We start from the raw sequence: 13,374 nt of genomic DNA on the forward strand, positions 1-13,374 counted from the left end.
AGTACGTCTCCAGCGTTAGAAGTTGTGCAAAGGCAATGATAATAATAATAATAATAATAATAATAATAATAATAATAATGATGATGATGATTGGAAGTGTACATTGTTTTGTTTGGGTATAAAAGATGGGCGACAGCAAATATTCTGCTCAATACCACAGATTTGCTTGTCAGTTGTTTGACCTTGACCAGTTGAGCATGTCCCTTGGTGGCTGATGATATGTGCATCTCTGATCATGAGCAGGAGTAGTGGGGGAGCATCATAGCCATGTGTTGAGAGGAATTCTTTGGATTTTGGATAATTCACCTTTGAAAACATGGATGTTTTGTTCATCATCCTTAAACAACCCTTATTCAGGGATCTTTTGGGAATGGGCTACTCGACCTGAAGAAAATTCTAACTGGGCCCCACCTGCAAGGTCATGCGCTGTTTATCTTGATATGAGGTCACTATGTCATGCACATATGGTTGTGACGTACGTGCTTGGTGTACCCTTATCAGATGGGTCGTCATGATGGGTGTAATGGGCTTCATATATTTTACCCCAGTGTCACTTTGATGGCATGCACTGCTCTCTCTCACTCAATAATAATAATAATAATAATAATAATAATAATGATAATAGCAGCGGCAGCAACAACAACAACAATAATATTTAAAAAATTGCTTCATGCATAACATCCTATTTCTTACTTACTGTTATCTGAAGCCATTTCGGCAAAGCTGACATAGAAATGTCTCTGGGTTTCAATATCATACTGCAGAAATAAGACAAAGGAAACAAAATTGAAATTTCTTGCAGAAGAAAGTAATTAATTTTAAATTTAATAAAACTTGTTTAGAGAGACAAAAGTTTTATCAGATAAATACATTATGATTTAATATTTGCCTTCCACAGATGAAGTGGCAAACCAGAAAAACTACATCAAGGCTTACAGTTTGCTTTGGGATGGTTTCTACAGCTGGATTCCCTTCCTAATACTAACCACTTTACAGAGTGTACTGAATGTACTTTTTATGTGGCACCAGCAGCAATTACGGTACTGGCCATGAGGTTTGCTTGGCAATCACAAGGTCCTGAGTTCAACTCCACTGCATGACATTGAGATTAGTGTCTTTTACTATAGGCTCTGGTGGACCCAAATATTTTGAGTGAAATTGGGTAGAAAGAAACTGTTTGGAAATCTGTCAAATGGAATGTATCTGTAATTTAAAGGGCTCAGCTGTTATTTTAAGGGTACACATGTCTGTGGAATACTCAGCCAATGAGTGTGTGTGTATGTGTGTGCATGTGCATTAAGTGTGTGTACACTATAATTTATAAATAATAAAGTATAAAGCTCACCAAGTTATAAAGTTGTTCATATTTTGAAAAATATTCCTCAAAAACTTTTAATTTTTCCACAGTAGGTGATTCTGCTGTGTAAGCTGAAATAGAATTAAAATTATTGAGAAAAATTTTGCCTGTCTTTTTTTACCATATTTATATCATTGTTAGAATTATTATTGTGGAGGCGCAATGGCCCAGTAGTTAGGGCAGCGGACTTGTGGTGATAGGATTGCGGTTTCAATTCCCAGACTGGACGTTGTGAGTGTTTATTGAGCGAAAACACCTCAAGCTCCACGAGGCTCTGGCAGGAGATGGTAGCAAACCCTGCTGTACTCTTTCACCACAACTTTCTCTCACTCTTACTTCCTGTTTCTGTTGTGCTTGTAATTCAAAGGGTCAGCCTTGTCACACTGTGTCACGCTGAAAAACCTCAATTAACTAAGATTACCCATACAATTAATAGATAAAAACTCCCTCTATGTATGTTTGAAATCTATAAAAAAGAACAGGCATGAAAGACAACTCGAATGAAATCAATTAATTGAAATTTTGAGTGGATCTGGTTTTTAAACCAGCAAATGAAAGCAACAAACAAGTTTCGGTTTTTTAATTGATAGATAAATTAATCTAAAATATACCTTCTTCTGGAAAATACAAAATCCATCCTTTATAGGGTGATGCAAATGCTAATTTGTTCTGAACTAGTATTGGTTGTGAGCGATGACTTTGTGAAGAGTTGTTAGAAAAATCTGGAATACAATAAAAATACACAAATAAAAAAAAGGTGGAATAATAGGTTTTGCTTAGTGGTTTAACATAGTGGTTGAACATAGTGGTTGGGATAGGGGTTTGAACACACAACTGTGGGCTCCATATTCTTGTATGTTAACCATATAAAGTCACTCACAGATGTGCTCCAGCCTCTGGCCCACTAACATACTGTTTCCACTCTCTACCTTTTCTACTGATACTATAATGGCCTCTGCTCTTCTGAGCTGGCTGGATTCATACTATCTCCACTTATGCATTCCTGTCCCACTTGCTTCTCCTCCTCTTATCAACTTCATGTCCCCAACCCATTAGGCTCTACACTAACCATTATACCCAGTGCTTCGTTCTCAGAATGTTGGCCCCTCTGAAATTCCCTCCCTGCTCATGACTTTCCCACAATTGTTCACTTACAAACATTCAAGAGGAACATTAGAGGTCTATATATCACTGGTATAGGAGGGCATAGTCAAAGGCAATGGGCACTGCCTCTTCCTCCAGACCTTACTGGGGATCTCTAATTAAATATATATATGAGGCTATTTTCACCTCTAATTATATATATATATATATATATATATATATATATATATATTTAGTTGGCATGGGTTGGACAGTTTGACAGGGGCTGGCAAGCCAGTTTGGCACAGTCCTCTGCTCACCATTCCTTGACAAACTTTTCAACTCATGATAGCATGGAAAGTTGAAGTGAAATGATGATTGATGAAAGGCATCCATACCATTTCTACCTCCAAAATTCCACTCATAAAACACTGAGCAATGCAAGGATGTAGCAGATGACACTTGTCCAAGGTGCCACATATTATCAAAAGGTTTAAAAGCATCATCAGTTTTAAGAATACACACACACACACAAAAATCCTTCTATAGAAATGTGTTAATATGAAAGATACAAAGTAATTGGTAGAATATGTAGGAAGAAACATACTTCTATTTCCATAGTTTCCTTTGTTACCATAGTGATTAAAATAAGTGCCGCCGCCTCTACCACCTCTCCATCTGCCACTCCAAGAGCCTCGTCCCCTCCAGGAACCTCGGTTTCCTCCTCTGCGCAGATTAGTTGGAGAGGTGTAACTGTTTGCATCAGCCATCAGATAAGGTCTGATACCTGAAAGAAATGAGAATATAATTTACCACACTGTATAACATGATTTCTGCCCTTGAATAGCTGCTGTTATTTCCTATTTGCTAACCCCTAGAAAGTATGAAAAATGGCTATTTCCTTCAAACTTTGCCTTTGTTACATTTACTCAAATCCCAAAGAATCCCTCTCAACATATGGCTATGATGCTTCTCCCACTACTCCTGCTCATGATCAGAGATGTACATATTGTCAGCCACTAAAAGACATGCTCAAGTGGTTAAAGTCAAGCAACTGACAAGCATATTTGTGGTATTGAGCAGAGTATTTGCTGTAATGATATTTCTGCTTCAGCAGGTCAGTGTAATGATATTTCTGCTTCAGCAGGTCAGTGTAATGATATTTCTGCTTCAGCAGCTCAGTCTGTCTGAAATGTAATGGAAAATAAGTCAATTTCGAAACATTGATGTCCAAGTCACAAAAGCAAAGTTTAAAGAGAGTAGTAGTCATTGCCTTTGGTTTCTAAATAGAGGCAAATAGGAAATAACACTTACCAACCAAAACCCCCCCCCCAAAAAATAAAAAGTTACACAGTGTTATCATTAAAAGAACAATTTCTTTAAATAAGACAAAATCCTTGTGAGTGGATTTGGTAGATGGAAACTGAAAAAAGATGCCCGTCATATATATGTATATATATGTATGTATGTTTGTTTGTGTGTCTGTATTTGTCCCCCTAGCATTGCATGACAACCGATACTGGTGTGTTTACGTCCACGTCACATAGCGGTTCGGCAAAAGAGACCGATAGAATAAGTACTAGGTTTACAAAGAATAAGTCCCGGGGTCGATTTGCTCGACTAAAGGCGGTGCTCCAGCATGGCCGCAGTCAAATGACTGAAAAAAGTAAAAGAGTATATATAGACTATTTTCTATCACAGTCTGCTATGTTTTGAAAATTCAGTGTTATTTTGTACGAAATTGAGGAAGTAGCTCTGATGGACAAACAAATATAATCCCAATGACAAAATACATGGAACTGCAGTTCCAGTTTAGTATCGACTAAAAAGAAATGAGCCTAAAAAAGTTAAATTTAAGATTTTCACTAAACTTTGAAAAGTTCACAGGTGCAGCCAAACAGAAAAGATTTTAAATTTATATATTCAAGTAAAAAATAACACAACTGCGTTTTTTCAAGGAAATGAATTCAGTTTTTGTATTCTTTCTTTTTCCCTATATATAATATATATATATATAAAGGATAAAATCTTTTTAAAAGCAGAAAAATTTGCCGGCAGCCAGCCATGAGGTTCGAACTCACATCCCTCTAATATCCGGTTAGAATGCTTTATATATTTGCTCTACCGGACCGACGCGTCTTTGTTGTCGAAAGTAACAAATACGACGAGAAATGACAACTCATTTCATTTCTATCGCTCGACATTTACACACACACACACACATATAATCATTATATATATAATATAATCATTAAAAAATCATTAAAATCATTATATATAATCATTAAAAAAAATTACAAAAGTAACTCAAAGGCTAAAAGTTTCACTTTTGTGAAATCATTTATTTTCTCGAACTTTGCAGTGTTTATATTTAGAATTACAGAAATAATTCCAGCTAATACTAATTAAAGTAATGTAATTATAAATTTTATACAGTGTCAACAAGAAATTCTTTTAGAATTCACTTCATAAACACTGAAACTTTTGAGAAAATGAAGATAAATCAACAAGTCAAAACTTTTTAATTATACGAACAAAACATGCATATTACAATAAAACCACCTATCGATCTCTCTCTTTATGTAAGTGTGTGTGTGTGTGTGTGTGTGTATAAAGACATGCGATTTATATATTGATTTCTATCACAGACATGTTGTTGTTGCTTACGACGTCGAGGGTTCCAGTTGATCCGATCAACGGAACAGCCTGCTCGTGAAATTAATGTGCAAGTGGCCGAGCACTCCACAGACACGTGTACCCTTAACGTAGTTCTCGGGGATATTCAGCGTGACACAGTGTGATAAGGCTGACCCTAAGCACTGAGCCAGTGCGCCTCCACTATCACAGATATAAGGCCAGATATTTAGACATTTTGGCGATGGAATAGTCGATCACATTGACTCAAGTACTTGATCGATGCTTTATCATTATCGACTTTCAGATGATGAAAAACAAAGCTGATCTCAATGTGATTTGAACTCGGATATTAAAACAGCTGGAACAGATACCGCAAGGCAATTTGTCAATCCTACATGTATTATTCAATAACACTTTGCATTTAAAATATGCCACATAAATTTTTAGAGTGGAAGGAAGCACAAGTTTTGGAGCTTGTGAAATTTCTTCCAACCAAATTATTTCAAATTATCACCAAATTTGTTTTCAAATTTTCTTTGTTACTCTTTTACTTGTTTCAGTCATTTGACTGTGGCCATGCTGGAGCACTGCCTTTTAGTCGAGCAAATCGACCCCAGGACTTATTCTTTGTAAGCCTAGTACTTATTCTATCGGTCTCTTTTGCCGAACCGCTAAGTTACGGGGACGCAAACACACCAGCATCGGTTGTCAAGCGACGTTGGGGGGACAAACACAAACACATACACACACACACACATATATATATATATACATATATACGACGGGCTTATTTCAGTTTCCGTCTTCCAAATCCATACACAAGGCTTTGGTCGGCCAGAGGCTATAGTAGAAGACACTTGCCCAAGGTGCCACGCAGTGGGACTGAACCCGGAACCATGTGGTTAGTAAGCAATATATATATATTAAATAACAAATCTACTTCACGCGGATCGTATGCACATACGAAGGCTTGTTGTTTTGACACCGTAGCAAGGATAAGATATGAGCATTAAGACAAAATACAAACCGAATTGAAAGTGTTCAGGTGTTAAACTTCAGTGAAAACTTTCAAGCAGCAGAAAAGGTGAACTAAAAATCCATTTGTAATCGAATTCTAAAGTGATCGACGCCGATGTCTTTCATATTATCCCGCCAGCAAGCAAGGGAGATCACTCTGAGGATATATTTCTTAATACGTGTTGGGTCAGCGGCTGAAGTGCGAGTTGTCAATTATGGTTAACCCGTGCACAAACAAGGAAGACCTCCTGCAGTTACTACAAGATCTCAATATCGAATATAATAACGTCGATCATCCTCCGGTAAAAGATATATCTTTTAATTTGATGCCTTTTATTATCACAAATTTAAGAATATATATATATAAATATATGCACATGTTTTGTATTCTAACGTCAGCGTCAAACAGGCGCTTAGTGACTATGTAAGCAATTTGTAAATGACATGTTTCAGTAATTTATGTTACTAATGTTGTCCGATCCAACACTCATCAAAATTTTAAAACAGATACCAGTCTTTATTCTGTTATAAACTAATTAGCATCACTTTCCTTTATATGGTTCGGAGTCTCAGCTATTCTGATATCAAATCTCCCGAGGGTCCATTATTGCATTTCGTTATTCCGGGGTTACTGTTGTTATTGCTGTTTAGGTCAAAAGAGTTCCAGTGGTGTTCTATTTTTATTTCATATACAGTGCATTTAGGACTACATAATCCACTATGTATCCTTTCTTTTCTAAGACGGTAGGATGTAATTTTAAGGTGGTTTTGGCTCCTGTTTCTAGCAGTACGAGCTATGCGTAGACTAGCTCTCTAGTTTTCTTAATCTCTCCCGAAGAATATTTTACGACTGCTAACTCCTTATAAAATTACTATTTCACTTTTGTCATTAAAATTATTACCATGAAGCTATTATAATATATTATCGTCCACGTGTGATTTGATCGTGGGGCTTTCTATGGACAACGAACCTCGACTTGTAAACCTACTTCATGATCCTACAACTCTTTGTATGTTTATCACCTTAAATTATTTTATTAGTTATTTGTTATGTTAAAATTTAAAAAAATGTCTGGGCCAAATAAACGGCACAGTTTAAATTGTTTAAAATTTGTCTGGGTCTGATAGGAATACTGGAACTTCTACTTGAGGAATGACAGGTGAAAAAAGGGAAAAATATATTCTAAGATTTGGAATACACACGTACACACACACACACACACACATATAACACTATAATAAAAAAGTACCTTGAGAAGGATTGAAAAAGAAATAAACAAATACATAACAAAAATTCCGGGGCTGACACACCTACTCAATATGCAGAAAATAGCACTGCTTGTAGGTATAGCACACCTGAAATTCAAATACATGGGATATGTACAAAACAAGCCACATTTTAAAGATGTTGGTAACAGATTTCATTTGGAACTGCACAGAGTTTTCTCCAGTTACCATGATTAAAATTTTTTTCTTTTTTGAAAATATAGCAAAACCTGTCGAAAGAAATTGTTTTTCTCTTTTGTTTTTTGAGATTTTTAAGCCTTTATTTTAAATGGTACTTGATTTGACAAAATAAGTAATACACCAGCATTCACAGGTTTTCAGTTTATAAATAAATTTGAAGTATTTAGATTGTTGAAAATGCTCTTATTCAGCAAAAGTTTTATCTGCAAATGAGATATAGTCGAAAACCAATTAATTTTACCTAGCTAATTAATGTGTAAATGAAAACATCTCAAAAATCTGTACGTTATATATATTGGTCATGCTTGGTATGCTGGTTGTTAGAGCTGAGCTAGAACATTGATCAGATTAATATGTAATTAAGCAAATAAATTAATTATATGATTAAATTAGGCAAATTAGGCACACTGATTTAAAAAAAAAAACAAGCTACTGTATTACATTCTTTAATAAACCTGTTGTTATATGTTTGAATTATATTACAGGCATCGTAGCAGTTAATTTTTCTCAGCCATTTCCTTGTTTGCTACTCTCACTGTACCAAAAATCTGAGTACAACAGTAGTGAACCTAAGCTGAAAATTCAAAATAGCAGCCTGAGTTTTAAACAGGTATAAACAAACAAAACAATGAATTTTATGAACAAAATATGCTGGAGGGCTCAAATGAAGCTATTTTTGAAAACTGAACATATTACCATGGATACATGTCTTAGCTGTAACAGGTGTGAATGGTTGTTGGCACTGTTGCTTACGACGTCGAGGGTTCCAGTCGATCCGATCAACGGAACAGCCTGCTCGTGAAATTAATGTGCAAGTGACTTAGCACTCCACAGACACGTGTACCCTTAACGTAGTTCTCGGGGATATTCAGCGTGACACAGTGTGACACAGTGTGACAAGGCTGACCCTTTGAAATACAGGCACAACAGAAACAGGAAGTAAGAGTGAGAGAAAGTTGTGGTGAAAGAGTACAGCAGGGTTCGCCACCATCCCCCGCCGGAGCCCCGTGGAGCTTTAGGTGTTTTCGCTCAATAAACACTCACAACGCCCGATCTGAGAATCGAAACCGCGAGTCCGCTGCCCTAACTACTGGGCCATTGCGCCTCCACGGTGTGAATGGTAATACAGATTCATTGAGTTCATTACTCAAAACTATTTCATTTTGCAAGAGGGCATTTTTGTTTTCTCCCCAAATCTAGGGTTGCTTGCTGATTGGTATGGGTTCTCAATATGGAATTACGTCTTTTTACAAGTTAAATAAAAAGTAACCAAAATTATAAATTGAAAAAATATATACACTTCTGCATAAACCACTTTCAAAGTTGACTACAATATAAAAAAATTGCACTCTATCCATAGATAAAAGGAGCAAATTTGTACCTACTTAGATTTAATCACAAATCATTTTTTATTTTTCATTCAAAATCTGTTAAGCTTTCCATGCGTTTGTGTCTGGCAGGTTTCTTGAGGGCTATGTCTACAACTAAGAACCACACTAATATTACTAAGGCTTCTTTTGCTCAAGTCATTCATTATTAGCATTTCATTTCAACATCCACTTTTTCATTCTTGCATGGGTGGGAAGAATTTATTGAGACAGAAACATCTAATGTTGGGATGCTCTGTGTTTCTTTCAATTAATTTTAAATATAAAAAAGAATTTAGTAAAATAACTTAGTTATCATTAAGTTTGTGTTAGGAACCCAAATTGTGACTAAAGTTTGTAGATTTTAATTCAAAACTTATGGAAATAAGACATTTGTACTACAGAGCCAGAGGCGGTTTCAGCTGGGTTGGTATCGAAAGAGCTAAAGCTTAAATCCTTTCTGAAGAATTTATAATTGAAATATTTTTGGATACTATGGAAATCTGATGTCTTCATGAGAATGCATCTCAGTTGTCAGAAACTGAATGATGTATTTTGATTTGTCTGTTTATTAAAGATGCTCACATCAGGCATCAGTATAAGGAAGTTCTCTGATGTTGTTGTAGCAGGCATGGCTGTGTGGTAAGAAGTCTGTTTCCCAGCTACATGGTTTTAGGTTCTGTCTCACTGTATGACACCTTGAGCAAGTGTCTTCTACTATAACCCCAGGCTGACCAAAGCTTTGTGAGTGGATTTGGTAGATGGGAACTGAAGGAGCCTGTTGTATGTATGTATAAATAGGTGTGTGTCTGTGCCTGCATATGTGTCTGGGTCCCTTTTTCTTGATACCAGTTGATAGTTGTAAATAGGTGTCAATGCCCTTCCTTTGCAATCTTCTGTGAAAACATGTCTGGTCATGGGGAAATATTACCCTGCTTGGAGATAGGTGGAAGTTGGAAACAGGCAAGACGCCAGGCCATAGAAAGTCCACCGCAACAAATTCTGTCTGACCCATAGAAGCATGGAAAAGTAGATGTCAAAGCAGTGATGATGATGATTGTAATGATGACAATGTTGATGCTTGAATCAGTCATCAATATAAAAAAGGTCCTCTAATATTGTCGCTGCATATTCTAAAGACTTGGAAGAAAGTCTGAGAAAAGATATTCTGGAGTTTGGCAAGCTTTAGAAAAATCAATCTTGTTTCTGGAAACAAAATTTTTATAAGAGTTTCAATGTTTCTGACTAATATTGTTGTTGTTGGCACTCCGTCGATTACAACGTCGAGGGTTCCAGTTGATTTGATCAACGGAACAGCCTGCTCGTGAAATTAACATGCAAGTGGCTGAGCACTCCACAGACACGTGTACCCTTAACGTAGTTCTCGGGGAGATTCAGTATGACAGTGTGAAAAGGCTGGCCCTTTGAATTACAGGCACAATAGAAACAGGAAGTAAGAGTGAGAGAAAGTTGTAGTGAAAGAGTACAGCAGGGTTCGCCACCATCCCCTTCCGAAGCCTCGTGGAGCTTTAGGTGTTTTCGCTCAATAAACACTCACAACACCTGGTCTGGGGATCGAAACCGCGATCCTATGACCGCGAGTCTGCTGCCCTAACCACTGGGCCATTGCGTCTCCACACTGACTAATATTAATCATCTGCAAACTTGTTTTCTGAATATAGTAATCACCTCACAAATATTTTTGGCTTTTGTGGTAATGGAGAGTTATTTTTAAAACAAAAAAAAATTGAATAAACAAAGAAGCATAATGTGACAAAGCAGTTTTGCTCTAATGAACGCTGAATAATAACTTAATATGAAATAAATATTTCTAGTATCGTAAACAAGCTTGTTCATGCCAAAATGTCGGACATAAAATTGTATTAAAGTATCAAGACTTAATTTTTCTATAGCAATACACACACACACAGGTATATATTAATGCTTGTTTTTACATTATAATAAAAACAATTTTACATTAAATTGAAAGATTACTCAGTACATTTGGTAGAGTACAAATTTATTATTCTCTAACAAGAATAGTATTGACAGTGACTTTAAAGTTTCAGTCAGTTAAGCTATCATCAGACTGTATATATATATATATATATGGTGACACAAGAAATTTTTCGAGCGAGACCGTTGCCAGTGCCCCTGGACTGGCTCTTGTGCGGGTGACACAAGAAAATTTTCGAGCGAGACCGTTGCCAGTGCCACTGGACTGGCTCTTGTGCGGGGCCGTTGTAGGATTTTCGAGCGAGATCGTTGCTGGTTCCCCTGGACTGGCTCATGTGCAGGCGACACATGAAATCTTTCGAGTGAGATCGTTGCCAGTGCCCCTGGACTGGCTCTTGTGCGGGTGACACAAGAAATTTTTCGAGCGAGACCGTTGCCAGTGCCCCTGGACTGGCTCTTGTGCGGGGCCGTTGTAGGATTTTCGTGCGAGATCGTTGCTGGTTCCTCTGGACTGGCTCATGTTTTTTTTTTTTGTGCGGGTGGCACATGAAATGCACCATTTTGAGCGTGGCCGTTGCCAGTACCGCCTGACTGGCCTTCGTGCGGGTGACACGTAAAAGCACCCACTACACTCTCTGAGTGGTTGGCGTTAGGAAGGGCATCCAGCTGTAGAAACTCTGCCAAATCAGATTGGAGCCTGGTGTAGCCATCTGGTTTCACCAGTCCTCAGTCAAATCGTCCAACCCATGCTAGCATGGAAAGCGGACGTTAAACGACGACGACGATATATATATATATATATATATATATATATATATATTTGTGTGTGTGTGTGTGTGTTTTATTTTGGTTGAGTTAATCACATGTTGCTCTGAGTTTTGTTTGTGTACTGACAGGTGAATATTATTAATCTCTACTGTGGTGTCATGTACTCTTTTTTTCTTGACTATACATGTATGTAGGTATGTCTGCATGTATGCATACATACTGTGTGGTCTTGAGTTCTACTTTTTTGTGTGATGCTGTTGGCAAGTGTCTTCTACTGTAGTCTTGGACTGACCTGTGCCCTGGGAATGGAAATGTTCTGAAGTAATTTAGAAGGCTATGGTTTCTAGGAGTACATCAGTTGAACTTTAATGCAATTTAAGTAGATTTTTCTCCACTAAGTTAGTCAGTAGACGCTCTACCAGATTGGATTGGAAAGATTGATACAAGTAGTGCACAACCTGAACACTTGAGGTCCAACACCTGCAGGGACAACATAGGAGCAGAGGTAATCAAAGGTCTGATCTGATTATTCATAAAAAAAGTGAACACAACTGAAGGCATTTGAAGACCAGATTGTGGTACAAAACCAGGCAGTATTAGGCCAGTCAGCTCTTACACAGAGAAATAGTTGTTTTAAGGCATGATGTCTATGGAGTTTATTTCTCCAAATCTATGTCAGAGACGACTTTTTTTGGTTTAAATTTTGTGTATTACAAAAATTGCTATTTTATTTCTGAAATTATGGTTAATTTTGTGAAGATGAATGGCTTAGTGATCAAGGTGTTGTACAACATCTTAGTTGACTCTCTGTCACTAAAATATATCTTCAAACATGTTATTAAAGATTTTTATTTATCATTTTTTTTTTGTACTTTACTTATCTAGGTATATACGGTAGAAGAAGCACTTCCTCATGTGAGTCATCTAGAAGGCGTTTTTGCCAAAAATCTTTTCCTGCGAGACAAGAAGAAAAAGCTGTGGTTATTTTGTGCTACCCATGATGCTGACATCAAGCTGAATGACTTGGCCAAATTAGTAAACGCACCTGGTGGCTTTCGCTTTGCTGACGAGTCCATCTTGTTTGACACTCTTGGTCTGACTCAAGGTTCCGTTACAATCTTTGGTCTTGTGAACGATACTAAACATGATGTTAAAGTCATTTTAGATTCCAACCTACTTGATGGTACATACAGTACCATCTATTTTCATCCAATGGTGAACTCTGCAAGCACTGGTATTTCATCAAAAGACTTAGAAGTGTTTCTAGCAAATACAGGGCATAAACCTATTGTAATTAATATTCCAAAATAAAATGAAGTCTTAAGACAGAATTTGTGTTTTTTTTACAAATACGTTTTATAAAATAAACATTTGTAATCTTTATAAATAAATTTTTATGTGTACAAAATACTATTTTCTTTTTGATTCCTATCATGAACTTGTGTTTTTGAAGAAGTGTATAAAGTGATGTGGGACATTTATATCTTTCCCAGACACTCCTTGTTAAAGAAAAAAATTAAAAATAATAAATTAGAGCTTTTGTTCAATATGCCTGAAAAATTAATGAAAACAAATTTGCATTTGTAACTTTATAAAGATCTAAATCAAAGTATAGTTTCTGCTTTGATTTCAAACACGAAATCACAATAATTGTCTTTCAGTTCTACAGCATGGCATCTTGGGCAAGTGTCTCTACTATAGCCCCAGACTGACCAAAGCTTT

At 36.7% G+C, this 13,374-nt stretch overlaps 2 protein-coding genes across 3 annotated transcripts in view; one reads left to right on the forward strand and one right to left on the reverse strand.

The window, feature by feature from the left end:
* Window positions 1–8,507, reverse strand: part of LOC106876704 (DNA helicase MCM8) — a 62,331-nt gene extending 53,824 nt beyond the window's left edge. Inside the window, exons 1-5 of one of the 2 annotated variants that reach the window (XM_014925367.3) lie at window positions 8,258–8,507; window positions 3,048–3,227; window positions 1,969–2,079; window positions 1,346–1,428; window positions 698–758 (exon numbers count right to left, since the gene is read on the reverse strand). In XM_014925367.3, the coding sequence (XP_014780853.1) occupies window positions 698–758; window positions 1,346–1,428; window positions 1,969–2,079; window positions 3,048–3,210 (418 nt within the window). In that variant the 5' untranslated portion in view covers window positions 3,211–3,227; window positions 8,258–8,507. Of the gene's footprint in view, window positions 1–697; window positions 759–1,345; window positions 1,429–1,968; window positions 2,080–3,047; window positions 3,228–6,104; window positions 6,256–8,257 lie in introns of those variants that run through there. The other variant, XM_014925366.3, reaches the window with a different exon arrangement.
* Window positions 6,210–13,062, forward strand: LOC106876707 (prolyl-tRNA synthetase associated domain-containing protein 1). The gene is made up of 2 exons (XM_014925371.3): window positions 6,210–6,396; window positions 12,538–13,062. The coding sequence occupies exons 1-2, from the start codon at window positions 6,310–6,312 to the stop codon at window positions 12,961–12,963; spliced, it is 513 nt and encodes a 170-aa protein (XP_014780857.1). The 5' UTR covers window positions 6,210–6,309; the 3' UTR covers window positions 12,964–13,062.
* The last annotated feature ends 312 nt before the right edge of the window (window positions 13,063–13,374 follow it).

This window comes from Octopus bimaculoides, chromosome 11 (genome assembly GCF_046866305.1).
Source record: "Octopus bimaculoides isolate indiv1 chromosome 11, ASM4686630v1, whole genome shotgun sequence".
NCBI lineage: Eukaryota > Metazoa > Mollusca > Cephalopoda > Octopoda > Octopodidae > Octopus > Octopus bimaculoides.

Bases quoted from the DNA above. Each gene is read 5' to 3' on its own strand.
- LOC106876707 (XM_014925371.3), top strand. From the start codon at position 6,310: ATGGTTAACCCGTGCACAAACAAGGAAGACCTCCTGCAGTTACTACAA. The intron at 6,397-12,537 runs GTAAAAGATATA...TTACTTATCTAG, and splicing joins ATAACGTCGATCATCCTCCG to GTATATACGGTAGAAGAAGC.